Here is a 27,682-nt window from a genome sequence, read left to right on the forward strand (position 1 = left end):
GCCCGACTTGAGAGGGGCAATAAATAACTTTCCACGACTCAAATGAACGGCCAGTTTTCAGTCTGGGGCTTGTTATAGTGTCCAGCACTGCGGGAACGGACACACAGTGTCTAAAATGGGTGCAGTTGTGCAATGCGCACCCTAGATCCCTAAGCCGTGGGCAGTCCAGCGGGCATGCAAGCCCCTGCCCCAGCTTGCAGCTGTGTTAGCACAAAAGGGCCAATCTCTCTGGGCAAGGGTCACACTAGGGAATCCCACTGGGGATGACTCTTCTGGGTGACCAAGGTTCAGGCTCTTTCCTGGGAGTTCCCGAGTCTGGAGAGAAGGCCATGCGGGACTGGTACCAGGATGGGTAAGGTCAGAAAGACAGGGGCTGGGGTCACTGGCATTCCCCTGAGGGACGCTGCACTTCACAGGCTTTTCCAGTTGGTAAAGCCTTTGCCCGCAGGGTCTCTTTAAAAGGAAACCAGACAAAGCCAACCCAATACTTCCTGCACTGCGCCCTGACCTCAAACCATCCCGCCTAGCTACTGGCAATTAGGCTGCCTCTGAGATAAATTTTCTCGGCTAAAAATGCCCGTGGGTCTTATAACTTTGATTTTCCATTCGATTCAAATTTAAATCCAGAATCGCAGTGCTGTGGGGGGCGGGGGGGAAATGCCCAGGATAAAGACAATGTCCTAGCTAACAAACCAACCAGTGAGCGACAGAGGGGCCTCAGCAGGAACTCTGGGCAGAACGGAGCTCGCTAGCTCGCCCCACATGAACTGCTTTGGAGAACAGAGTGGTAGCTTTGTTAGATTTATGGGGACGGCGGCTCAGCCTGTCTAATCGCAGTTGAGGCGGGGCCGAGAGGTGTCTCCCTTGTGTCCACGCTCGCTCGGTGCTTCCCTCCCACGGACGCGGAGGCCGGGCTGCCACTTCCATCCTTCCCCCGACACCTCCCGTCATCTCTGGGAAACACCAAGTGACACAAACAGGACACGGATTTCCTGGAGATTTTTATCTGTCTCAGGAGTTGCACCTGCTGAAGAGGTGAAGATGACAAAGGCCCTCCACGCGACCAAGAATAACGCAGAGACGGTCCCTCGGGCTTGAGAGCCGTAATTTTGCCACGTTTATTTCTAATTAGACAAAGAATACAAGTTTTTTAAAAAAGTTACTTTACAGAAGAGCCAAGGTGACTATAGTTAATAATTTATTGTATATTTCAAAATATACAAGAGAAGATTTGGAATGTTCCCAGCACAAAGAAATACATGTTGGAGGTGACGACATTGCAGTTATCCTGATTTGATCCTTAGACATTGTGTGCATGTATCAAAACATCACATGGGCCCCGTAAATATGTAAAATTACTAGTTATCAGTTAACAAATAGCTGAGCCCCCTGTGACTCACCCTCCACCCATCTCTTCCTCTTGGAGGAAGGCTTATCTTGAAGGATTATCACATTGGTGTGGAGCTTTCCAGAACTTTTGCATAACATTTATGTTCCCTTGGAAAATGTGGAGTACAAAAAATACATATAGTATTTTTGCACGCTTTTTTAAAAAGCAGAAATATTATCATACTACTGTGGTTGGTCTGTGACCTGTGGTTGGCATTTGGGATGGTGTCTTGGGAATCATGTCATGGTTGGTACGCAAATATTCCTCTTTCTTTTATACATTGGCATCATTTTTGGTCATCTGAACCAGGGTTGAGCTCCTCATGTGCTGGGTGCTTTCTCTTGTAAGTGAGCAAGAAAGACAGTCTTTGCTGTCATTGAGTTATGATCCCATGGGGGAAGACTGACCACCAACAAAAGATGAATAGAAACCATACCGTGTGCTGATCAGAGCTATGAATAAACAGGAAGCCGATTAAGGGACTGCAGGTGGAGGAGGGGGAGGAACAGAGAGGGGCAGAGGAGATCTGGGGTTGGGGGCTGAGCTAGAGCTCTGCCTAGCTGACCCAAGGGTTGTACGTGCCGGTGAGCAGGGGTTATCACTGGTCCTGTTTCAGAGCTAAGGAAACATGCTGGGACTTGCCCCAGATTTAACAGGAAAGCCCAACTGTTCAAAAGTTAAACAACAAAAAGTGAAGAACATTGCTTTTTTAAAAATTTTAAATTTAAAAAGACGTAGTAAAAGACACAAAGCATAAAATTTGCCATTTTAAAGTGGCCAGTTCATGGCATTAACTACATGTACAGTGTATGCAGCCATCACCAGCATACATCTCCAGAACTTTCTCATCTTCCCAAACTGAAACTCTGTCCCCATTACACACGAACTCCCCATCCCCTTCCCCAGCCCCCAACACCCACCATCCTACTTTCTGTCTCTATGAATGTGACGAATGTGACTACTCTAGGAACCTCATTTGAGCGGAATCACACAGTTAAAAGGAAGAGAATGTTGTATTTGGCCACTCCTGGCATCTGTCCATCTGCTTCCCGATGGGCCCCAGGCTGGATACCTCCATGTGGGGTGGAGGCAGCGACAGGAACTGAGAGGGGCCCCCGGCCCAGGGCAGGACCAGCATCCCTCCTGCACGGCAGCTCCTGCCTGCTGCAAATGCAAGAGGGAGGTTGATCTTGCAAGAACACGCCTTTCCAACATGCATTCCCAGAGACAATGCAGATCTCAGCAAAGTCAGGGGTGAGGACAGCGCTGAAATCCATCTCCAGACCTGCCTGCCAAACCCCACAGAGTCACTGAGTCCCGTTTGCTGTGCCCATTTCATTGATTCCTTCCTTTATGCATTCAGCAAACAATGGCCCATGCGTTTTGCCAAGACTGACCCCTGTGCCTCAGACAAACACGTGGAGAAGAAGGTGACTGCCTTTAAGATGACCCAAGCCTGGCAGGGACTATGAACAAGTAGGAAATTCATCAGAAGATCTCGTCAAAGGCTGGGCATGGTGGCTCATGCCTGTAATGCCAGCAGTTTGGGAGGCTGAAGCGGGAGATCACTTGAGTTCGGGAGTTCGAGATGAGCCTGGCCAACATGGTGAAACCCAGTCTTTACTAAAAATACAAAAATTAGCTGGGCATGGTGGCACACACCTGTAATCCCAGCTAAGGAGGCTGAGGCAGGAGAATCACTTGAACCTGGGAGGTGGAGAGTGCAGTGGGCCGGGATCGTGCCACTGCACTCCAGCCTGAGCAACAGAGTGAGATTCTGTCTCAAAACAAAAACAAAAATAAAAAACACCTCAAGAATGCTTTGAAGAGGCAGACAAGGTACACATAAGCTTCATCCTGCTCAATGCCAGAATCCCGGTGTTGCTGGGCTGAGGCACGGGCTGTCTAGATGGGCTACAGGCTGGGGATAGGGTTGGACATGGGGCTGCTGGGCACACAGCCTGTTCTCCAGGAACGACAACAAAAAAAAACAAAAAACAAAAAACTGAACAACAAATCAGTCCACTGTAATCAGAAGGCTCATCAAAAAACATCCGGAAAAATTAACTGACAACAAAAAATGTCTTCTTGGAAAAGATGAGGCTGGGCCCAATACAGGAATTAAAACCAATCACTGCTGACCCCACACGGGTGCTGCCGAGGTTCAGCTGCTATATTTACAACAAGAGAATGATGCATATGTCACGAATTGGAGGCAACGCCACCTGCCACGGGCCCTCGGGGCTGAGTCCCCTCAAATTCAGTGGCTGACACCTCCCAGTTTTGCTTCAGTCCGGCAGCAGGCTGGGGAGCTGGGGCAAGGCAGAGTGCCCTGGGCTTTGAGTCCAGCATGAGGGAGGCCAGGACCCCCGGGAGCCCTCTGACCCCCTGCCCTGCCACAGCAGGAGTCATACACAGTGTTCAAGAACTCTGGGGCCAGAGCCGGACTTAGGTTTGAATCCTGCCCTGTCACTCCCTCACCATCACCTGTGACTTGGGTCATCCTATGTTCACCAACCTCAGCTGTTCCATGTGCAAAATGACACTAATGCCATCTCCTTTCTCAGACTGCTGAGTGTGGAAGGGGACCCTGGCATACAGTAAGTGCTCAAGAAGTGGCAGAGGTCATTATTGAAACAGTCCTTGTTATTGTTCCCAGAGCTGAGCGGACCCCCAGAACTCGCATGCTGGCAGCCCGTGGCGGCAAGGGCAGCGTTTGGATCTCCTGTGCTTGGTGCCTCCACAAACCCAGGACATTCAGTGTAAATGACTGTGAGCCTCAGGCTGGAAAGATCGTTTCCCTTCCCGGCTAGAAAGACTCATCCATCAGGCTGTGTCAGACGCACCTGAGCCCTCCAGGGTGGTCAAAGGTAACAAAGCTTGTGTCCCAAGTGCAGCATTTAGGGCTTCCCAAGGCAAAGTGCCCAATCAGGCTCTCTACTCTCCAAGTTCACGGTGCACAGTAGCCACAGCTCACCTCTCCCAATACACAGGATCTCCAAGGGCCGTCCTCCCATCCCTCGTGTTCCTCAGCCCATGTTTTCCCTCCTTCCTTCAGTTTGACAATACGGGTGGAGCAACCACTTTGCAGGATGTCTCTGCTTAGGGGCTATGGAGAAGCATGGGGCCTGAACTCTGCACTCTTTGGGAAGAAGGACCAGATAGGATTCAAATCTGTTTCACCAACCACTAGGCTCCAGGCTTGAGCCTAATAAGCAGCTGCTCAAAATAAGTTGGTAGATGTGTGTAACCCAGATAGATACCCTAACCCCAGGTGGTCCAGTCCTTGTTGGAAAGATTTTCAAAGAATCATAGTCAAGATACCAAATAGATAGGAAACAGGGTTTCTGATCTTTAATAGTACTTCTCCAGTTATTAAAAGGAATCTATTTATTTATTTTTGAGACGGAGTATTGCTCTGTCGCCCAGGCTGGAGTGCAGTGGCACAATCTCGGCTCACTGCAACCTCCGCTTCCAGGGTTCAAGCGATTCTCCCTGCCTCAGCCTCCTGAGTAGCTGGGACTACAGGTGCCCGCCACCACACCCAGCTAATTTTTGTATTTTTTTAGTAGAGATAGGGGTTTCACCATGTTGGCCAGGCTGGTCTTGAACTCCTGACCTCAGGGGATCCGCCTGCCTTGGCCTCCCAAAGTGCTGGGATTACAGGCATGAGCCACTGTGCCCAGCCGAAAGAAATCTAACTTACAGCACAAAGTGATATCTTTTGGCAGCCCCATCTTTTATTATCTGTATGTGGAAGTAAGCCCCCAGTTTTCCTTCAACACTTGCCTGTGCACTTTTGTTCCTTCTGGCTTTCTGCCTAAGCTCCCTCTGTTTCTTTGTTTTCCTCTTTCCTCTAGAATCTGCATCACAGAAGACATCCAACTGGGCAAGACCCCGCCTCCATGACAGGTGGCACAGGAGGTGGTTGGAGCAGGAGGGTGGGAAGCGATACATGGATTTTGGAAGAACAGCCTGGCTCTGCCACTCGCCGTGTGTCTGTGGGTACGTGAGTCCCCACTCTGTGCTGTGGCCTCCTCATGCAGAGAAAGGAGCTGATAAAAGTAACCGAGTTAAACTGAACACAAAGTGAGTTCATGTGTGTCAACTCTCTCAAAAATGGTGCTGGCACACAGTAGGTGTTCAAGCAGCGCGAGCATTTTACACAGTCATTGCCATGGCTGTTCGGAGTTTTATTTGCAGTCTGTATCATGCTGCTCAGCAGTTAAGCTTTTGTTGGATCTGAGCTCTGTCTTAACAAAAGGGGACAGGACCCCCTTCCCTCTGCGGTCCTTCTGCCCGGGCATGTGACGAAGGTGGTGAACTTAGCACTCACTGAACACCCGCCCATCCTACCCAGGACGGGGACTCTGGGGTGTGCATCAGCAGTTTCAAGAAACACAGAATGACCACATGACCCAGCAAATCCCCTCCTAGGTATGTACCCCAAAGAGCTGAAAACGAAAACTGGTACAAAAACGTTCACGTCGACATTATTCACAACAACCATAAGTTGGAAACAGCCCAAGTGTCCCTGAACTGGTGAATGGATAAACTAATTGTGGTCTAACCACGCGGTGGAACGTTATTCACCCACAAACGGAAGGTAGTACGGACACACGCTACCATACGGATGAACCTAAAGCACATGATGCTGAAAGAAGCCAGACAAAAGGTTGCCTAGAGCATGATTCCGTGGATGACAAATGCCAGGAACAGGCAGAACCAAGACTGAGAGGGGATGAGTGTTTGCCTGGGGCTGGGAGGGAGATGGAGAGTGAATGCTAATGGGTTCGATGGTAAATTTTATGGTCTGTGTATTTTACCACAATAAAAAAGACATACCCAAGTGAAAAAAAAGTGTATAAATACATGACAAAATGTATTACTAACAGACACATATAAAGAAGTAAAATTCCACAAAGATAAGCCTTGTTATGTGGACACTGTCTCCTGGTGGCAGCATCCCTGGTTTTTCTGTGGCTTCTCTGCATTACCAATTTCATTTGTGTCTGACATGATTTACTCGAAACACAGTGAAATAATGCTAATGTGAAAGCCGGCCATCAGGCAGATATGGGGGTAGAGTTTACTCAAAATTTCCTAGGAGAAGGGGTACACATTCCCCCTGTATACCCCTCAGGATTCCAGTGGGCCTGGGGAGAGAAGGCTGGTACCTTCCAGGGAAGGGCTGGCTTCTCATGCTCTCTCTGATGTAAATGAGTCCACCCCTCCACCTTCATCAGCTTTTCAAGTTCCGGCCCTGATGGAGGCTGGAGACGGGGAAGGGGTTTGGGAGGAAGGAACCCCTTGTCCAAGACGGGAGTTTTATTCTGGCTGTGGTCTCCTCGGTGGTGCCTCCCTTTCCTTATGGAGTATTTATTGGTGGCCTGCCATGTGCTCAGCTCTGGGTGGTCCCTTATCTGACGGGGTATGTGCAGGAAGTGACTATAGTAAGGGGTTATAAGTGGGCATCACAGGCAACTTTCAGGGAGCAGACATCTGAAGCAGATGCAGAAGGTGCCCTGGTAGAGCAGGTGGAGGAGGCAAAACCGTGGGCAAGTGTCTGGGGACAGGAGGGGTGTGGCACATTCCGGAGACCAGGGAGAGCGCCCAATAGCGACGTCCATCTCCTCACTGGCCTGGCACACGTGCCATCTCCCCTTCTCACCCATATAACCCACTCCTCCATCTGCAGCCCCAGCCCTGAGGGTGCTGAAGGAGGTGTGCATGCCCAGGATGGTCCCTGTCTATCTCCATGACCCCCTAGGTCCTGCCACGGAGACTGAACACAAAGGAGATGCATGGGAAAGTCTGCTCCACGGGACCCATGTGAAGATCCTGGGGAGAGGGAAGTAGAGAACTTGCTGGTGGGTGGTTGATTTTGTGAGACCCCAGCGGGGCTACCATTCTCAGGGCTCCACAGCATCAGCTCTGCCTCGCCTTCTGATCCCACTCTGCTTACTGTTGGCACACACACATCCTAATTCCCAGGGCTGACAAACTCCATCAATTAAAAGATCCTGTGGGGCACTTAGCACTGGGCCTTCCTCCAGTTCATTTGCCAGTCTAACCACTTGTATCATGAAACTCCCTGCAAAAGGGCACCAAAGGCGAAGAGAAATCAATGCTAATAAGAGCCTATTGAGCACACTGGGAGGTGGGCAGTGGGTGTATGGGAGTGGGTGTAGTGGAGAGGACCCAGAGGCACCAATGGGTGCATCAGAGGACCTTGTGCCAGAAGCTTCCAACATGGAGATGTCAGCCCACTATGCCTCCTGCAGCCTTTGCTCCATGTAGCCTGGGGCTGGGTGTACAGCATCCACACACAGAAAAAGATGGCTGTAAGGTTACATCCCAATGATCTGGGACTTACCTGGAGCATCAGACAGACACAGTGCAAAAGAAACAAGCTTTGGAGTCAGCTTAGATTCAGACCTCCCTGGAGGGCCCTTGGCAGGCTTCTTAATCTCTCTGAACTGTGCTGCATGCTGGAGATGTAGCAGACACCTGGTCAGCAAACTCTCTGGCCCACAGGGAATGTTCCCTGAGGGAGGTGGATAGTAAGTCAGTCACCTAACACGGGAGATGTATGATTCCTATGGTCACGGAAGCACACGGTGTGAGTGTGAGAGTCAGGGCAACCTGAGGGTGCCAAGAGGGGCCTCTCTGAGAAGGCATCATGTGAGCTGAAACCTCAGTGGTGAGGGGAGTAGGGCTTAAAGCAGATGCAGATGGACATGGCAGGACACAGCAGATGCTCAACCATGTTGGCTCCTTGGCCCCTCCTTGTGGAATAGATTTCTCTACCAAGTAGATGAGACTGTCACTAAGTAATGAGCCTCTATGCCCAGAAACTCCAAGGACACAGGGGACAGAAATGAAAGGTGCAGGGATGGAGGGAGGGGACATGCCATGGGCTTCCTCCAGACTCCTGAGGAAGGCTGCATCCAATCCTCCCAGCTGTCTAGTTCAGCACCCTGCAGAGAGCCAGCGCCCTGGAGTGGTTCAGCACCCTGGAGAGAGACCATGCCACACAAGGGTTCAGCACCCTGGAGAGATCCAGCAATGCTCTTGCTCTGTGCAGCTGTCCAGCCACACACATTTCTACCTACTTCACTAACATCCCAGGCCCCCACTAGACCAGCCGGTCACCCCCAGCTTCATAGCATCTGATCACTCCCCAAATCCACCTTGAACATTCCTGACCCCCTAAGCTTTTGCTTAAGACCTTCCTCCTCAGTTCTGCCTGCAGAAACCTCACTTACCCATCAAAGCCTGGAGCCAACACCATCTTTCATGAAGCCCTTTTCCTGATTTACTTTGGGGCCTTCACCACACTCCGCTTTTTGCCTACCCCTTCTAGACTGTGTGTTCCTCAAGGAACTGTGTCGGATTCACATCTTTCTTCCAGCCCAGTACCTGGGAGGCAGAATGTATGCTTCAGAAATGAATGAGTGAAGCTTCAGAAGTAATTTTTACAATTGCCACCATTTGTTGAGAACTCATGATGCCAGAAACTGCTACATGCTTCACACACACTTTATTTACAGTTTGAGAAACTGAGGCCAAGAAATGAGCAACCTGCCCAAGTTCACACAGTTAAGGAAGAGGCAGAGCCTGGATTCAAATCTGGATCATATGGCACAGCCTGTGCCCTTGACCATGGCTCCTCTCTGCCTCTCTCCAACCCTGTGTGCTGCCATCTGCCAGTCCCACGGCATCTGAGCACAGCAGCCATGGTCCCCTGAAGTGATTCTGAATCTTTTTATAGCCTGAAATTGAAATCACTGATGCTTCAAATTAGAACCCCAAAATGAACGAGCCAAGACTTCAGATTTGCAGTTGTCGAGCTGCCCGCATCCACCTTCTCAGCAAGATTCCTGGGCTGCTCCTCAACCCGAACCACCTGTTCCCAGTCAATATGGAGGACAAAGAGAACGACCTCCCCAAGCCCAGAAGGCCACATGCAGAAAAGGGATCCAACCTCCCTGCCATCCAGGGCTCCCCACAGAGCAGTGGCCTCTGCCTGGGAGAAGAAAGACCACAGTGCAACAAGCCTCAGAGAGCAGACCTCAATGCTGTTGGCCTCAGAGACTGAAGACCCCCAATGCTATTAGCCTTAGAGAGTAAAGGCCCCCAATGCTATTACCCTTGGTCAGTGGATCCTGATGACACAGTGAGAAGCCACTGAGCTGCCACAACAGAAACACCCCACACTCAAGAGGGATGCAGGACAGACCCTGTTTGTCTTTAGTGTGAATGCAATGAAATATTGGCCTTGATGACCAAAGCACCAATGTGACCCTGGCTCAAGAATTCAGCAGTCACCCTGGGTTCCTGCTAACATCAGCTGGTGTTTGGTCTTTAACTTGGTTATTAAGTAGCCATTCAAAACCATTTAAATAAGAGTGGAAGAAATTTTGGGGATGGGGTGGAAAGTTCCTAGATTGGTCATCAGGTCCACCAGCAGGACATGTGACAAAGTCTCTCACAATACCCCAAAAGGCAAGCTAGAGAAATGTGAGCTGTGTGATGTGGCTGAACCACTAGACCCAAGGGATGCTGGCACCAGGCAAACCACAACAGGGCTCTGGCCTTGGCCCTGGGATTTGCTGCTAGAGGGCAAAGTGGGCATCAGGAATAGGAATTCCAAGGTGATCTAAAAGCTGGACCCATGCCAACAGAGAATTGTACCGGCTGGTAAGTGCTCTGAGAGCAGTGGTTTGAGCCAAAGGAGGAGATATGCCTGCCAGGGACTTTGGAGGCTGGCGGGTGGGGTGGGACAGGTACCTGTATTAGCGATGTTCCCCACAACAGAGGCACAAGGAAACCATGGCTCATGTACTCTTGGCTGGAAGTGTCTGACGTACTTGGCATATGGTGGGTGTGCTCTGTGACTGCCACATGCTTCAAATAATAGTGGTAACAAACAGTCATTATTATAATATTATTATCCCCGTTTGTTCAACTAATAGCCACTGGTTTCCTCTTCTGAGTCAGGCATCATTAATGATGATGAAAGACAAGATGATAATCAATGACAAATACTGACTGAGGCTGGGTGGGGTGCATGCATCTTTAGTCCCAGTGCTTCGGGAGGCTGAGGTGGGAGGACCATTTGAGGCCAGGAGTTTGAGACCAGCCCAGGCAACAAAGCAAGACTCTGGCTCTATTAAAAAAGTACAAAAGTTAGCTAGGTATGGTGGTGTGTGCCTGTAGTCTGAACTACTTGGAAGGGTGAGGTGGAAGGATCTTTTGAACCCAAGAGTTCAAGGCTGCAGTGAGCTGTGATTGTGCCACTGCACTCCAGCCTGGGCAACAGAGCAAGATCCTGTCTCTAAAAAAGAAAGTTGATTGAACACCAGCCCTGTGCTCAGTGCCTCTGACCAGCAGTCCAGTGCTGAGAGCCCAGTTCATCTGAGGTGATTCTACTGTCACAACCACCCAATTTATCAACAGGAATACTGGGACCCAGCAAGTATAATGACTGATCATGCGGAATCTGGACTTCATTTTCTTTCTTTCTTTTTTTTTTGAGATGGAGTCTCGCTCTGTCACCCAGGCTGGAGTGCAGTGGCGCGATCTTGGCTCACTGCAAGCTCCACCTCCCAGGTTCACACTATTCTCCTGCCCTAGCCTCCCGAGTAGCTGGGACTACAGGTGCCTGCCACCACACCTGGCTAATTTTTTGTATTTTTAGTAGAGACGGGGTTTCACCGTATTAGCCAGGATGGTCTATGATCTCCTGACCTAGTGATCCGCCTGCCTCGGCCTCCCAAAGTGCTGGGATTACAGGCGTGAGCCACTGCGCCCAGCCTGGACTTCATTTTCTTTCCTCCAAGTAATATTTAACTCTGAAGCTGTGGGGATTGACCCTTGAGCAGCGAGCTCTAACAACTGTTCTTCACACCAGCTTGGTTGCAAAGTCAAACATGCTAGAGGCCACCTCACATTTCTCAAGTCCCATTTTAAAATACCAGCCCAAGAAACTTTTTTTTTTTTTCAAGACAGAGTCTTGCTCTGTTGCCCAGGCTGGAGTGCAGTGGCGCGATCTCAGCTCACTGCAACCTCCCCCTCCTGGGTTCAAGTGATTCTCCTGCCTCAGCCTTCCAAAAAAAAGAAAGAAAGAAAGAAAGAAAATGAAGTCCAGATTCAGCATGATCAGTCATTATGCTTGCTGGGTCCCAGTATACCTGTTGATAAATTGGGTGGTTGTGACAGTAGAATCACCTGAGATGAACTGGGCTCCCAGCACTGGACTGCTGGTCAGAGGCTCTGAGCACAGGGCTGGCATTCAATCAACTGGGATTAACAGGCACACGCCACCATGCCCAGCTAATTTTTGTATTTTTAGTAGAGGCGGAGTTTCACCATGTTGGCCATGCTGGTCTTGAACTCCTGACCTCAAGTAATCTGCCTGCCTTGGCCTCCCAAAATGCTGGAATTACAGGCATAAGCCACCACACCCGGCCTTACAAGACACTCCCAGGGTCTCCGAGGAAAACACCAGGGCATTCCTTTTAGCATCCTGACTTAAATACAAACCACAAGTATAAAGCAGATCCACACCCTCTCTCGTGCAAGTATTTAATACGAAGAAAAAGTAATTAGCAAACTCGAGCACCACTTTTCAAGGATGAAGGATACTGCCACCTGCTTTAACTGCAAGAGAAAACCTATTTGGAGAAATTAACACAAAAATGAGGTTGGCCACTTCAGGGCCAAGAAAACAATCACAAAAACCATAGGCATCATCAGAGCCCTGCAGCAGGCGGGTAAGGAATGGCCCCGGGAAATTAATTAATGCCCAGGAAGGCTTTTTCCTCTGATAGCAAACAGCACTATCTGTGCCAAGGGGGCTGGACATTTGTCTCCTCTGTGAGATAACCTTCTTCTAAGACACACTTTCCTATGTATGAAATGGATACTTTTCAAAATACGAATACTTCGATTCTAGGAAATCTGAGAGAAACATCTGAAAGAAAGAGAAAATAACACAATCTCACCACCTAGGGGTTAATATTTCCTTTCCTTTTTGTTTTCTATTCCATGCCTATACTGGGGAAAGACGGTATTAGATGATATTGTGCTGATCATTTTGATTCTGCCTTTCTCACTAAGTAGAATGTAACCGTTTCTGGTTGGTATTAAGAGCTCCTTGTAAACATTTTTAATGCTTTCTTATGAATTCACAACAGATGTCCACTGCCACTGAACCATTCTATTAGCCCGGCCCCCTCCCTGCCCCAACTCCTTATTTTTGCCACACTGTAATTGCCACCTGTTTTTTGTTTGTTTTGTTGTTGTTGTTGTTGTTTTTTTGAGATGGAGTCTTGCTCTGTCACCCAGGCTGGAGTGCCGTGTCGTGATCTCGGCTCACTGCAATGTCTGCCTCCCGGGTTCAAGCGATTCTCCTGCTTCAGTCTCCTAAGTAGCTGGGATTTTAGGTGCACGCCACCACGCCCAGCTAATTTTTTGTATTTTTAGTAGAGACGGGGTTTCATCATGTTGGCCAGGCTGGTCTCGAACTCCTGACCTCAGGTGATCCACCTGTCTTGGCCTCCCAAAGTGCTGGGATTACAGGCGTGAGCCACCACGCCTGGCTGATTTCTACCTGTTTTATAAAAAATTATTCCTTTAGCATGGATTCCTAGATGTAAAATTCCTGGTTCAGCTTTATGGCTCTTGTTACATACTATCACATTGATTTTGAAAACATTTATGGCAACTTAGGCTTTCCCCCAGCAACACATGAGTGCTGTCACCAGCAAGGAGTATAGTCACAAAAAAGTATTTGCTAATTTGAAAATAAAACAGGCACCTCACTGCTTTTCTTTTTACCGTTTGCCCATTTATACATAAAGCATATCAAAGTGTTGTTCATGCATCTTTGAGCCATTAAATTACAAAGTCGGACAGTGTGGGTTGGAATTCCACCTTCTCCACTCACCAGCTACATGGCCATGTAGTTACTGCATCTATGTGCCTCAGTTTCCCCATCTGTAAAATGGGAGGAACACACATGCTGTATGGATGACTGTGAGGGTTAAGTGGGGCACTGCAGGGCTTGTAGGGCTTGGAGATCCAGCTCAGCTGCTATAAACAAGGACACGGGCTTCTTGGGACATTTGTTGCAAATGTTGTTTGCCCTCTGCCTGCCTGCTGTTGAGTTGAATTGTAAGGATGTCTCAGATACAGGATATTTTAGATCACAAAAGTCACTCAAGAAACAACATTTAAGTTGCCAAACAAGGGGTTTGTGGAAGACAGTCCTAGTCTTAAGACAAGGAGATTAACTCAGCACCTGCTTGTGTTTGGGTCGAGGAGACTTTAGTTGGCAGGCCACATCAAGAGGCTGGAATGACAACTTGGGCCAGGCCAGTGGGTCATCGCCTTGCCTGCCTGTTGGGACCCCCGGCATCACCACTGCAGCTTTCACGGATGCCCCAGCTCTCGCCTCATGGTTCTGATTCAGGGCGTGTGGGCTGGAGACCAGGTTTCTATAACCCTCAGGTGACTGTGACGCCCAGCCAGGTTTCACTGAGTGAGACCTACAGTGAGCCCTGCATGACATCAAAGTGGCGTCCCCACCTCCACATCTCCTTACACACTTGATGCACTACCATCATCCAGGAGCCACCCACATCCTCCTTAGCACGTATCGTGAACTTCAGAAGCAACCTCTGATCTCTCCAGCCCCATGTTGTGGGAGTGAAGGGGCCTAATCAGGGTCATCTCAAAGAGACGGCAGACAAAGTCTTCAGCAAACTCTCATGGCAGGCTGACTCTCCCTTGAAACTCTCTGGTCTCAGCTTCCTGACAAACTCCGATCATTATGAAAACCAGTTTGGATTGGGTTTCCTGTTGTCACCAGAGGAATGTGGGCCTCTGTCACTCCCGGCTGGTGGAGGCCCCATCCTCACCTCTGACCTGCATAGAAAGAAACGCCTGCCCTGCTTCTCTCGGGGGCTGTCACTGCTCCAAGCCTTGGCTTCAGCCTTCCCCAGCAGGTCCCATGGGCATTCTCTGCAGGGGCATTCAACTTCCCGCTGCCCTGCCCCTCCCACGGCCTCTGAAATCTCTCTGGCTCCTTCTCCCCTGGGCTGGCTGACATTTCACAATCTGGGACGGCTTGGTGTCACTGGCTATCCTGGGAATTCAGGCACACTAGCTGATCTGAAATGGCAAATCACACCATCCATGGAGCCACTGTGATCAAATGTCCCTACCCGCGGGACATCCGCTTATCTTTCACGTCCACCTCTGAGGTGAAACTTTTATTATGACACAGCTTGCATGATAACATCTATCTGTCTCATGAGATTCCCGATTTGGAGATAGCGCAAAGCCTTTGATTGTGGTTGGTAGGGTCAGGGGGTGGTCAACCAAGGAACAAAAACAACAGCAAAAGAACAAACTCTTCCCAAAAGCTTAGGTAGGAGAGAAATAAATTCTATAAGCTAAGTACCCAAGAAAGTCACACATAGCAGGAAACCATAACAGGCACCAAGGCCGAGAGCCGGATGGCCACGTCGGGGCATTCTCACAAAGATAACGAGGGAAAATGAAGTTCTGGAGATGCCAAAGATGTTAAAAGCCAACATTCACTTCAAAGGGTGCCCCTTGGTCCAAAAGTTCAAATCGCAGCATGCATTTTTAAAGAGAAAATAAAAATCTGTCACACTTTCGAGGTTCTTTCAAAATAGCAGAGAGAAAGGAAGGCTTGCCAAGGGCTGCTTGGGGTAAGGAAGACAGAATGCCTGCATTTCGAGCAGCTTTTCACGTGGAGACCTTGCACCTCACCGAGAGCTCAGAAACCCCACTGACTCTAGGACTGGCTGCTCACCAAAAAGAAAATTCACGTGAGACACGTGAGGCTATTTCACACCATCCCTCCAAGGTCAAAGCTCTTCACCGAAAATAGAGGAAATATGGTCTGTTGGAACAAACACGCACCTATTAGGCTATACACGATTTTAATATTCCAGTGGCAAAATCCAGTCGCTAGGAACACAACTCAGTGGAATTCTCAGTCTTAAGCCCCTAGAGGAGAATGTCTGAGTCCCAGAGGCAGCTGTGGACATGAACTGGGAGGAGCCAGGATCACGCAAGGGTCCAGCTGCCTGCGCCCCACACCCTCATTAGTGTATGACTGGTGTGGAGCAGCCTCGTAGGGCTGTGGAGGGCCCAGTGCTTCTTGGGTCATCTGTGATATCATAATGCAGGCGCAGCCCTAATGCGTCTCAGGACCAGCCATTATTCCTAGAATACTGGAAGTCAGAGGTTACCCAGAATATAAAACTTGCCCCAAAATGGCAAATCTATTTGCATATCACAGGTTAAAAGCAATGTCAAAGGAGGTGCTTAGAAACAGAAGTGTGGAAACTCTCAAAGCTCCAAATTTCCACAAAGGCTTCAAACTGACAGGAGAGGTCCACCTTCTCAGCCCCACCCAGCCGAGCGCTGCAGCCACAGACAGCAACATCTTCTAACCCACTGCGGCTCCACTCACCGGGCAAGTGCGGGGCCCACACACGTGCCTCAGCAGGCCACGTTTCTCGTATTGATGAGTTTATCCAGGAAACAGTCCAGTGAGCTGAACAACGGGGGGGTGTTCCTGCATCTGCAGCCCTCTTTTATTATTGAAAATCAAGAACCAAGAGTGACCTATTTCAACACCCACCTCCCCCACCACCCTGCCCATCACATGTGCACACACTCTTACACCACCTATAGACTTCAGCCCTGCTGCTAGGCCCAAGGCCCCGCCCCCAACACACAAACACACACACACACACACACACACACACACACACACACGAAAGGGACTCACATCCCAACTGCATCCTACAGAGGATGATTCAACCCAGGCCCTCTGCATTTCCATGAAGGTTACAAATAGAATTAACCCACGAAGCCACAGCGGGCTCCGGTCTCCGTCATTCTGGTGTTGCACCTGACAGTTTCAACACAAAAGAACCCAAATAAGCTCATTTCTCATTCAAACCAGGTTCTGATTGGTCAATAATAATTTAAATGCATCTTCTAGCAAATCAAAGAGATCAACTTGAGACACTCAGAATAAGTTTAAGCACCTACTCCATCTCACCTGGCTCTCCAATAGTCTCTTCCCTTCTGACTTTCCATTGCCCCCTAATAGTCCTGAGGATCTCTAAGGAGATCACTAGCAGAATCACAGCATGAACAGCATGAGCTTGGGAGCTTAGGCCTGATTGGGAGAAATGATCGCGGGTAGCCCTCTCACCAGGGGCGGAGATGTGGGCTCCTCGTTTACAGAACAAATGTCTGTCTGGCCAGCCCCATGGCAGGGACCACCACATGGCTGGCTGGATGCCACGTACCCACCCCTTCCACCTGCATGTGGAGTTCTGATGTACACGAGGCTGGGCTCAGGGTGACATGGAAGAGCATGTGCATCCAGGAAATGTGCACTCCCAGAGAGGACCATTCGAGTCTACTGAACCTTTACAATATCATCTTTTTCAACTGTAATATTCTTTTCTTCTTCCTATTTCCAAAGAGTCACATGTTCCTTTGCATAACAAGATTAAAAGTGAACACCTAAACTCACAAAAAGGCCAGGTGATCAGATGTACTGGGGCCACCAAACCCCTTGCACACACCAACGTGCCAACCCTAGGGACTGTTTGCAGAGCTGGAGCACTCACACCTCTGCTCTCTAAAGGAAGAGAATGCTCTTTCTTTTTCAGTACCAGCAAAAGTTCATTTTCAAAGCATCTGAATTCCTAAGTTTCCTTTTTGCACCATCGACGCCAGCCATCCCTCTTGCCCGGGCTCCTTGGTCTTGGAAGGTTACCACAACCTGCACATCTACGAGCTCTTGGCCATCAATGTTACAGACCTCACGTCAGCAACTGCCACACAAGAGTGCTTGCCGACTCACCCATAGGATACAAGAAGGGATGATGACTCCTCTTGGTGCCTATTTAAAGAGTCACAACTAAACCACCCACAGATCTGCACATGTCCCCAACATCATGGTGACCACATGCCTCCTCTTTCTACCTTCTACTTCAAGACCAATGACCAAATTCCACAGACTTTTCCTCCTTCCAACGGGTTACGGCCAAGGCCTCCAAGACAAGCCCAACACCAGGTCCACAGACAGTGGCACCCACGGTGGGAGAAACTGACCAATGAAAGTTCATGGCAGCCTCCACAAGCACCCCCAGACTGGGCCTCGTGGCTGTGCCGCCAGGACTACAACCCTCTCCCCGAGAGTCGGCGCTCTCCCCAAGCAGAAAGATACAGACACCTGTGTCCCTACCTCAATCAAGAAGTCCCCGGTCCTTAGTCCGGCTTGCCATGCCACCCCACCTTCATCCACGGACTCCAGGTACTGTAGGGCTGGGAACGCCGGTGTTGGTGTGAATTCTTCAATGGGTGTGTCAGCTGGGAAGACAAGCAGCACCTGGTTACAAGCCTGGGAGATGTTTTCCAAGTTCACATTGCCTGACCTCCCCACGGGACCCTGGGAGGAAGCGGGCCCACTCATCTCCCATCGCAGGTGGCTGGTCCAGGCCAACTCTCCCCCCGGAAGGGCTTGAGATTCATATTCATGGGTTGATGCAACTCAAGCAATGAAGTCAACTGCACCTTGGGGCCGCCATCATATTTCTTGGCCTCTCTGCTGAAACCACAGGATAATGTGCTCTGTGGTACATGTCTACACGCCTGTCATTTTCTTTAAAAGCATCAGTGACTAAACATTTTCGGTTCTAAAAATGGAAAAGTTCCTCCCCTGCCACACAGAGCTACAGAAACACCACACTAAACCACTTGCCAAATTTACATCTACGTAGACTCGCAACCAAGGGAATTCAACTTGGAACACGGACGGAACATCACGCTGACCCAGTGGGTGGCTACAGATTTGGAATCTGCTCATGAGTCCTCTCTACAGGGAGTCCAGGCCTCTGTGACCACTCTGTGTGTGACCAGTGTCCCTGGGCACTGGCGTGTGTGCGTGTGGGTGCTGAACCACTACTGCCCAGCATAGTGAGGCTTGGCTTCTGGGGCCCCACATAGCTGCCAGGTGCAACTCCAGGGCAGGAAATGGACTTTTCTAGGGAGGTATGAGTGGCCGGGGGTGGGTGGGTGTGGAGATGAAGATTCCAGCAGGGGGAGGGGAGAGCAAATCACACAGACAGGCGTGGACGCTCTCACAGAGACAGATGCATCTGCTCTTTCTCTCTCTGGACAGCTCGCTATGGAGCTGCCTGAGTCTGAGGCAGGTGGGTATGCCAGCCGGGGAGGAGGCCTCCTGCAGCACAGGTGCGGGACCCCTGGCACAGCGCGTAAGCTCCAAGATGAAACTTCCACATGGCTGAGCCACACACGCAGTGGGCGGATGTCCCCTCTCACGGGGAGGCGATGCCATTTTGTTTTCTTTTGGAGGGGAAGCTGCGCGTGCAGGGTGGCTGGCGGGTGCACCGCCATGGACCGCATCCCTGAGCCTCCCACGACGGGCCACGTAACGTGTGTGCTGCCGGCTCAGTCAATGGCAGAGGGGACCATCTTGTCACATTTCCTTTGCAAAGTCACCTTAGGGGTGAGCACACAAATGCCTGCCGCCCTTGGAGCCAAAGCCCACTCCCAGAATGGGGCAGTTTCTAGGTGCCTGAAACTCAGGCCCGGACAATCCTGGGGATTTCAGACCTGGAGCTCTGAGGGCAGCCACAGTCTGGCTCAACTAGAACACAAAATACTGACCACCCCATCATTTAAAAACAAAAGGTAGGAGGCAGCAGGAGGGAGAGAGAACCCATTCAGAACAACATCATCTACAGAAAATTAAAAACATTCCTCAAGGAAGCCCTAATGTTTTCGGAGTAAGAAGGCACAATGTGAAAGAACATGGTTGTCTAGCAACCGAGTGCCCCCAGGAAAAATGCTTATTTAATGCTTATTCTTGAGCTGGGGAACGTTTTTCATGAAGGCGTACACACACACACACACACACACACACACACACACACACACACGAACATATTCAGGCTCGGAGCGGCTGCTCTTACCTTTGGCCCCTCGAAGCACGAATCCGAAGCCCTCATTGTCTTTTTTCTGCAGGACCACCGTCTTCTCCTCAATAATGCAGTCACTGTAGAGAGAATTCCGGGGACAGCGACCATTATTGTAGCCCGTCATCATGACCGCGGCCGCTCCTCCGCCGGGGACGTTCATCATCATAGCCAATTAATCACCCCAGCTCGCCAGATCCAGGCAGCATGGAGGAAAGGAGGCAGCGAGGGTGCAGGAGGAGCGAAGGAAGAGGGGGGTGGCTACCGGGATAGGCGAGCGTGGCACAATGAGACTTGCAGGGTGGGGGCAGGCAGAGTCGGAGCCAGTCGGAGGAAGGAGTCATACATGGTGGGGCGGCTGCCGGAGGGATGGCTGAGCTGGAGGCTCAAGGGGGGCTGGCCAGGACGCCGCCCAGGGCAAAGAAAGTAAGTGGCCCGAACGGCGGCGGCAGCGGCGGCCTCAGCAGCGGCGGCGTCGGGAATGAGCTCCTCCGGCTTGTCCCGACCACACGCATCTTCCAAGGAAGCCCGGGAAAATCAGCCAGAGGAGAAATGAGGCAGCAGTTTTGTTTTGCTTTTCCTTGAAGGGGGTTAAAAAAAAATCAAATCCTATCTGCTCCCCGCACGAGCCGGCAGCAGGCACCAGAGACGCAAGGACCTGCGCGTCGCATCCAGCGCCCCCTCCCTCTCCCGTCCCGGCGCCGGCGGTGTGCGGCAGGCAGGAGCCCCCACAATCATCTGACGAGCCCACAGTGCGCCCGGCGGCTGCCTGGGCGTCATCCCGCGCGAGCATCCGCAGGCTGGGCTGGGAGCGGGCGGGGAGGGGGAGCGGCTGGGGCTCTCTCTGCATCCCCCCCTCCAGCATCCCTACGGCCCCTCGCAGCCTCGGAAGGTGGCCGGTGGAGTGGGGGGCTCCCTGGCAGAGGACTCAGGACATTTCGGTCTTAAAGCCCCTGAGGACACTGGCCCCCTCGGGGGATCATGAATTCATTGCTGGGGAACTGGAGGGGGTATGCGGCTGCCCCTTTGAGATGACAAGCTAAAGCCACACTGCTTGCCTCTAGCCATGGCATTTTTTTTTTTAAGGAAAGAAACCAAAAAAGCTCCAACTTTGCTCTAGTGGCCACAGCATCCTCTCGCTTTTCCTGCTGGCACTCGCCACATGACCATCCAGCCCCCGAGGCACCCAGAGTGTGTGGGACGGTGCACTGCTCAGTGAGCCTCCAGGCTGCGGCTGAACTGTCCTCCACCCCCACCTTCTGGGTGGCCTGCGGGGGCAGAAGGGGAGTGAGATGAAGGCTGCCGGCACCCCGTAGGATTCTGCTGCTGCCCGGAAGCTAGTGGGGAGCTGGGAAGGCCTCTGCGGAGGGGAGCGGGGAAGGGAGGGAGGCAGCGTGGAGGAGGCCTCTGTAGGGTCTTGCGGGGCTGTGTGTGGGCCTTGGAGGTGAGGAGAAAGGACACCAGGCCAGGGGCCCAGCAGGAAAAAGCTGCAGATGGGCCATGAGGAATCCAGCAGGCCCCCGTCGCACAGGGGGCATTCTGAGGATGCAAATTTCAAACAGGGCCACGTGCTGACGGACTCTTGGTCCCAGAGGAGTGCGGGTCAGCTCTGCCTGGCACCAGCACCAGGTTCACAGTCTACAGGAAGCACAGGGCCCCAGGTGCAGCCAGCTGGTGACAGCACAGCCACCCCGGATTGGGGGGCCCCAGGGAGGAGGAGGGACGGGGCAAACGTGGATGACAGGGCTCAGAATCCTGGACAAGGGATGAGCAGCAGCCCCTCGATCCTCCCATTTTACAGATGAGGCTGGTGAGGCTCAGAGAGATTGGAGGACCCAGCTAGGGAACGTGTGCTCTTCTCACCACTCCACGCACACACCCCCGACAGCATCAGAGGGTTGTGCATGGAGGCATGCTGGGGTGACCCTGTCTTCCAGGAATAGCCCAGCATGGATGATAGCTTCACAGCCGAAGACCAGGACAATCCAGGTGACTGGTCACTCCCGTGTCAGCAGCTGGGAGGGGAGTTCTGGCCCCTGACCTTCCTTCCCCTACCCCCTCCCCAGAGAGCCTGCTAAGTGCAGGGAGGTCCACTCTAGGGAACTCGGTCACAACTGTGAGCCCCTCTTGGCTCATCCCTGGAAGCCCACTTACCTTGCTCAGGGCCACCAGACAAGGGCTGACACATAGTCAGAGGTCCAGGACCCTGGGAGCCTGGGGGTGAGGTCACATGGTTATTGTGGCCTTTAGAAAATGATGGGGCTCTCTAAACCTCAGTTTCCCTACACAGCAAGAGTGGGTAAGAACAAACCTACAGGCCTCTTGGGATCACCATGGGGTCAGATGAGGCCATGCCATGCTGGTGTGGTGTAATAGGAGGCCTTAGGCCGCTGTCCCTGTAACGGCTGTCATTAACCTCCAGCAGGCCTGGTAGTCGGCCAGGACTCTGCAGCCCTAAGGAGGCTGAGCGGGGAGAGCTGGGGCTCTACTGCCATGGATTTAGGGGTCCATGAGGCATTGATGAGCAGACCCTCTACTAGGCCCCTCGACCTGTCTCCACGGCCCCCCCACAACGAGAACACAGACTTGTGTCCCTCATGGGAAATGCCTTCTAGTCACCACCCATTTTCCCTCTGAACTCCCGAAAGGGGAGTCAGCCCACCCCGGCCCCATGGCCCACTCACGGCCGGGCAGGCGCAAGCTGTGTGACCAGCCTGTGTGTCTCCTTCATGGAAGGTTCTCTAAAGGCCAAGGATGCCAAAGCCAAGAGCCTCTGCTCAATCCTGCTGTGCACCTGCTCTCTGCAAGAGGAGCTGTTGAGGGTGACCGCCTCCCTGAAACCCTGGAAGGATGATGCCAAACCCTGGGGTCTGGAGCTCAGGGCCCTGCACTCTCCCCGGGTACACATGGGCTGATCAAGTCCATCTCCACCCAGCTCCAAGGGGAACCTGTCATGCGCTCCAGGCGCGCTCACTTGCACTTCTGGGCAGCTCCTCCTGCAGTGCTCAACACCATCCAAACTGCATCTCCAAGATGACCCAGACCACTTCCTGCCAGCATACCCTGCGACGGGAACTTCTTAGGGCCGGGGGGCTGCCCAGACACTTGCCAGCTGTCTCCCATAGACTAGAGAAGGGCAGGGGCATTCCGGTGTGGCTGGTAGAGGCCCAGGCTTTGGCATCACATGGAGCGTGGTTCAAATCCCAGCTTTGCTTTGACCCCAAGGTCACTGACCTGCCAGGCCCTAGAGCCTGCTCTGCAAAATGAGAACAACAACAATAAGATGCGCCTGACGGGTCCTGAGCTGGAGGCCATGGAGATGTCCATCCATGCCTCAGAACCAGCCCCAGCAGGCAGCATATGTTCATAACTCCAACAGTTACGAGTGGGATCCCTGTCTGCATATGCCACCCTCTCCTCCCCCAGGCCCCCTTCCTCCTACAGGGAACCCTCCGATCTTGACATCCAAGGCTAAAACCTTTTCAGTGATTCCTAATGCACCTGAGAACTTCGTTTTTTAAAATTAGAGAAGGGGTTTTGCTCTGCCACTCAGGCTGGAGTGCAGTGGTGCCATCACAGCTCACTGTAAGTTTGAACTCCAGGCAGTACGTGATCCTCCTACCTCAGCCTCCCAAGTAGCTGGGACTACAGGCACACACCACCATGCCCAGCTAATTTTTAATTTTTTTGTAGAGACAGGGTCTCACTGTGTTGCCCAGGATGGTCTCAAACTCCTGGCCTCAAGGGATGCTCCCTCCTCGGCCTCCCAAGGTGCTGGGATTGTAGACATGAGCCACCACACCCTGCACCATCTGAGAATTTTCTAGCCCACACTTGTAACTGTGCAAAGATCTTGCCCCAAGACTGTAATGGCCCTGTCCTGTTTAGTCAGTAAAACACCAAACTGCTTAGTCTCTGACATTAAGAAGGACTGTTTCTAACTTCTCTTTCCTGCATTGTTTCAGGATCTAAACAGCCCCCACTCCCCACCCACCATGACCCCATCTCACTTGCACTCGCAGACAGACATGGGTTTGAATTTCAACCCAGACATTGACCACCTTGACTACTTACAGCCTCAATTTCCTGACCTGCAAAGTGCGAGAGAAACATCTGGCTTGTAAGTTTTAGGAGGAGCAAGTGAGGCGATGCCCAGTGAATGCCCCATGAGCAGGAGGCTCCCTGTAGCCAGGGGAAGCTGCTCTTCTTAGCACCCCCATCCGCCTTCTTGAGCTGGGTGACCCTGGAGAAAGTGTCCCCTCTGAGCTTGTCTCTTGGTGGGGGAGGGGACATTTTCTACAGGGTCAATGGGGGCAGTGACCTCATCCTGCAGACCACCCCAAATGCCCACAGCACCCCGCATAGGCCAGGTGCCCCATGTGTGCCCAGAGGGGATGCAAAATGGGTATGAACTCAAGTCAGGAGCAGAGCAGGGAGAAACGGATGTTGGGTGGGAGGTGGGCGAAGGATGACTACAGGGTTTCGAGTAAAAAGGCACCAGAACAATCCCCGGATTCCTAGTTACACCCAGAAGGTAGGCTCAGTGTTGCAGAGGACCTACTGCATGCACCTGGCTTGGCCCAGGAAGTCAGAGAGGAAACAGAAAAGGCAGCCCCAGGGCCTTAGCAACTTGCAATGTTTTGGGGAATTCATGAAAAGCAATGGGACACTCTAGAAGAGTCATTCCTTGAAAGGAGCTGCAGTCGCTGTGTCTGAAAGGTGGAACTTGGCAGCATCCACCATCCCCATGCAATCAGACAGGGGGGTCTCACACACAGGCCTTAGGAAGGGGCCTTTCTGGAGATAAGAAACCCTCAGAAGCTCCTTCTGCTGGTTCATGAATCTAAAACCTATCCCAGGATGACAGCTGCAGCTGGGTCCAGAAGTTGTGGCACTGAGTTCTGTGTGCTGCCCTAGAACTGTGCTGAAGTCCCTGTGAACCAGAGTCTGCCCTGACCTTGGCCCCTGCCAGCCTGCCCTGCCCCTGCACCAGCAGACGCACTCTCCACATGCAGCTGAGATGCACTGCAATCCAGTTTCATGGGGAAATGACCGAGGCACCTGCACGTTCCCCACACTGCTGTTGGGACAGCCTTCTCCAAGCCTGTCTCACCCCCTAACCCGCTCACTGACCACATGCCTGAAATAGGCACTGTGGGCTCCTTGTAAGCAAATGCCATGCCCTGATCTTCTGAGTATCTCCATGCAACACAACATCGACCCGTGCTTATTGATTGAACAAAAAATGTAATCCAGCGGTGCACTCTCCAAATGTTTTCTGAGCTAGGTGGAAGGGCACTTTGACATGCCCCAAATGTACCCTCTTTTGCCAACATCTGCCTGCAGCAGGAGCTGTGGAAGGTGAAGGGCGTGGGCAACCAGCCCCACCAAGTACAGCTGTGCAGGTTGTGCACTGTACATGGAGGAAACCATGGCCATCGTGGCACAGGTACTAATGGTAATTTTGGCACAGAGGGAAGAAAAATGTCTTAAGGAAGGGGCAAGTACCTTTTCCTAGTTCAAACAAAGATGGGGTCTAGGCTGCCCTGGCCATGCTGCCATGGAGAACGCAAGAGGTATTCCTATGGGAGCCGTATTGGCTTCCCGGAGACACAACTACCTCCATGTTGATGCCCTCCTGGGAGCCACATGGAGGAGACAGCATCAAAGGTTTGCCTGTTTCTGCTCACCCACGGTCCCACTGTATACTGCAAGAGAGCTTATGGAATACACCTGGGGCACTTAGCACCTTGAAGCAAGACAGGAGGGTTGTGGAGACCCAGGGATGGCCACACAGCAGGCCCCAGAGGTCTCTCCCCACTGGCAGGCCTGAAGATGCTCCTGGTGTCTGCCTCGCAAGACCACAGGTGGCCACACACCCTGTGGCTTTTAGCAGTGGCCCAGGTTCCCTTTCGCCCAGTGGGCGCCATGACAGACTCACAGGGAAGGCTGCACTTTCCCTGGTCCAGCAGGCAGCAGGTGCCAGCGATGACAGTTGGCGTTTAGGATCTGTCAGTCACTTTAACAAGCTCCCTTGGCAGCAGCACCTGATCCTGGAGGCGACGTCAATTTGGAGGCACAGGAAGCCAGGCCTGAGCTGGCCCAGACGTATGGGCCTGAGGGGCTCTGGGTGGCTCTGTGTGCCTCCCCACACATGGGGCGGATAGACGTGGACATTTTAACTCTGAACACCAGTGTTATTGGGGTAGACCAGATGGCTTTACTCATAGCTCTCAGGATCCCAGCTGGGTTGGTGGCCCCATCTGGTGACAGCTTTAGTTCTTCCGTGATCAGCTGGGACTGGGTTTCAAAGTTCAGAAGTAACTGGGGCCAGTGTCAAGCCGCCATGTAAATCAGTGAATCAATCCAGCCGTTACGTCCTGAATACCCACTGAGGGTCCGGGGATGAACTGGGTGCTGGGCATTTAGGAAGGAACAAACCAGACCCAGTCTGGTCCTTATAGAGTTGTCTGGTGTGGTCAGTTGAATGGTGGCTCAACCCAACCAAAAAGATGTGTCCAATTCCTAACCCCCAGCGTCAGTGAAAGTGACCACACTTGGAATTTGGGTCTTTGCAGGTGTAATTAGTTAAGGGTCTTGAGTTGAGATTGTCCTGGATTTAGGGAGGGTCCTAAACCAATGATTGTGTCCTTTTGCGAGAAAAGCAGAGGGAGGTTGACACCCAGAGGCAGCGCAGAGGAGGCCACGGGAAGGTGGAGGCAGAGGCTGGAGTGATGCGGAGGCTGGAGTGATGCGGCCCAGCCGAGGAGCACCGAGGACTGCAGGCGAACAGCAGAGGGGGAGGAGGAAGACCCTCCCCTGGAGCCCCCAGAGGGAGCGTGGCCCTGCTGTCATCTTGGTTTTGGACCTCTGGCCTCCAGGGCTGTGACAGAAGTGACTTCTCTTGTTTCGAGCCCCCTAGTCTGTGGTGATCGTTACAGCAAAGGCCGGGCAAGTGAGGAAGATAAACATCAATCCACGGTCACAGAAATGTGTGCCTTCAACAGTGCAGGACGTGGTTCTGTGAGAACCACAGGGGCACCTGGAAGACTTCCTAGAGGAGGAGGAGGACTGAAATATACATAGGAGAATGGGTTGGGGGACTGGGGAGGCGACAGAAGAGAAAAGAACATTCCAGACAGAGTGAGGTTGGGAGGTAGGCAGCCGGCCCTGATGTCTGAAGGGCCGTGATGAGGCGGGAGGGCGGGAGCGGCTGACCACACAGGGCTGCAGACGTCGGCTGCCTACTCACCCAGGGCAGTCTAGGGACACAGCTTGGCGGTGACGCACAAGTGCAGGTGTCAGCAGGGCCCCGGCCACTCACGCGTTACCCCAGTTTCACCCATGAGGGCTGAAACGGCAGAAAAGCTGTTGCCCTATGGCTTCTCCTGGCGTTTTTTCTGGTGAGACCCGAATCCTTCTGGAATGACTCAGGGTCAGGAACTTCCATCCAATGATCATGCTTGTATCTAAACAATGCACAAGCACAAGTCGGCTGCTGCTGGCTGAGGAGGCTCCCTGGCCATCAGCGTGAACACTGTTGTGCTCCTGCCTAGAAGCCCTGGCTGTTCTCTTAAAGCGGCTGTGAGTGGTCCGTGGGGACCGGTGGACGGCAGAGTTCCCACCCCTGCCTCTGTGCAGGGTGGAGATTCCAAGGTCAGGGTAGGGCTGAAGCGACGGTAGTCCCTTTGGCAGGGGTTGGACATCGGATGAGGCACCAATGTTGGAACGTGTGCACGTGTGAGGTCCAAGGTCCAAGGCCAGCAGAAGAGGGGGCTGCAGATCTGAGCACTCGGTGGGGGGGCTGCACATCCCAGCACTGGGTGGGAAGGCCGAGCCAGAGCAGCCGAGCTGGAGCAGCTGACCCGGCCCGTGTGTGTGGAAGGGACCTCCAGAGCCACCGGGCAGGAGGCAGCGGGGCTGTTTCCACAACCAGGCCCTACAGTTTCAGACTCCAGCTGTCTCCGAGGGTTGCAGGAACCCCCAAATGTGTCTGCAACCCGAAAAATAAAATTCACCGGCTCCAAAATCCAAAGAGCTAACAACAGCACGGTTAATCTCTGTTGAATTCAGTGTCTCTGAAATTTAACATGGGGTCAACGTCACGGCCCTTTTAAGCTGGTATCCATAAATGCAAGACTTCATTGTGTGTAGAACCACTCGGAAGGCAGGTGTTCGCACTGTACAAGAATCCTTGGGTGTGCTGATGACGGCTGAGGAATCACAG

General features: G+C 52.1%; 1 protein-coding gene across 2 annotated transcripts in view; it reads right to left on the reverse strand.

Moving 5' to 3' along the window:
* SHANK2 (SH3 and multiple ankyrin repeat domains 2) overlaps positions 1-27,682 on the reverse strand; it is a 682,193-nt gene that overhangs the window by 173,606 nt on the left and 480,905 nt on the right. For both annotated transcript variants that reach the window (XM_055271428.2, XM_055271436.2), the window contains 2 exons: positions 19,453-19,535; positions 17,703-17,827 (listed from right to left, as the gene is read on the reverse strand). In XM_055271428.2, coding sequence (XP_055127403.1) covers positions 17,703-17,827; positions 19,453-19,535 — 208 coding nt within the window. The remainder of the gene's footprint in view (positions 1-17,702; positions 17,828-19,452; positions 19,536-27,682) is intronic.

This window comes from Symphalangus syndactylus, chromosome 1 (assembly GCF_028878055.3).
Source record: "Symphalangus syndactylus isolate Jambi chromosome 1, NHGRI_mSymSyn1-v2.1_pri, whole genome shotgun sequence".
Lineage (NCBI taxonomy): Eukaryota > Metazoa > Chordata > Mammalia > Primates > Hylobatidae > Symphalangus > Symphalangus syndactylus.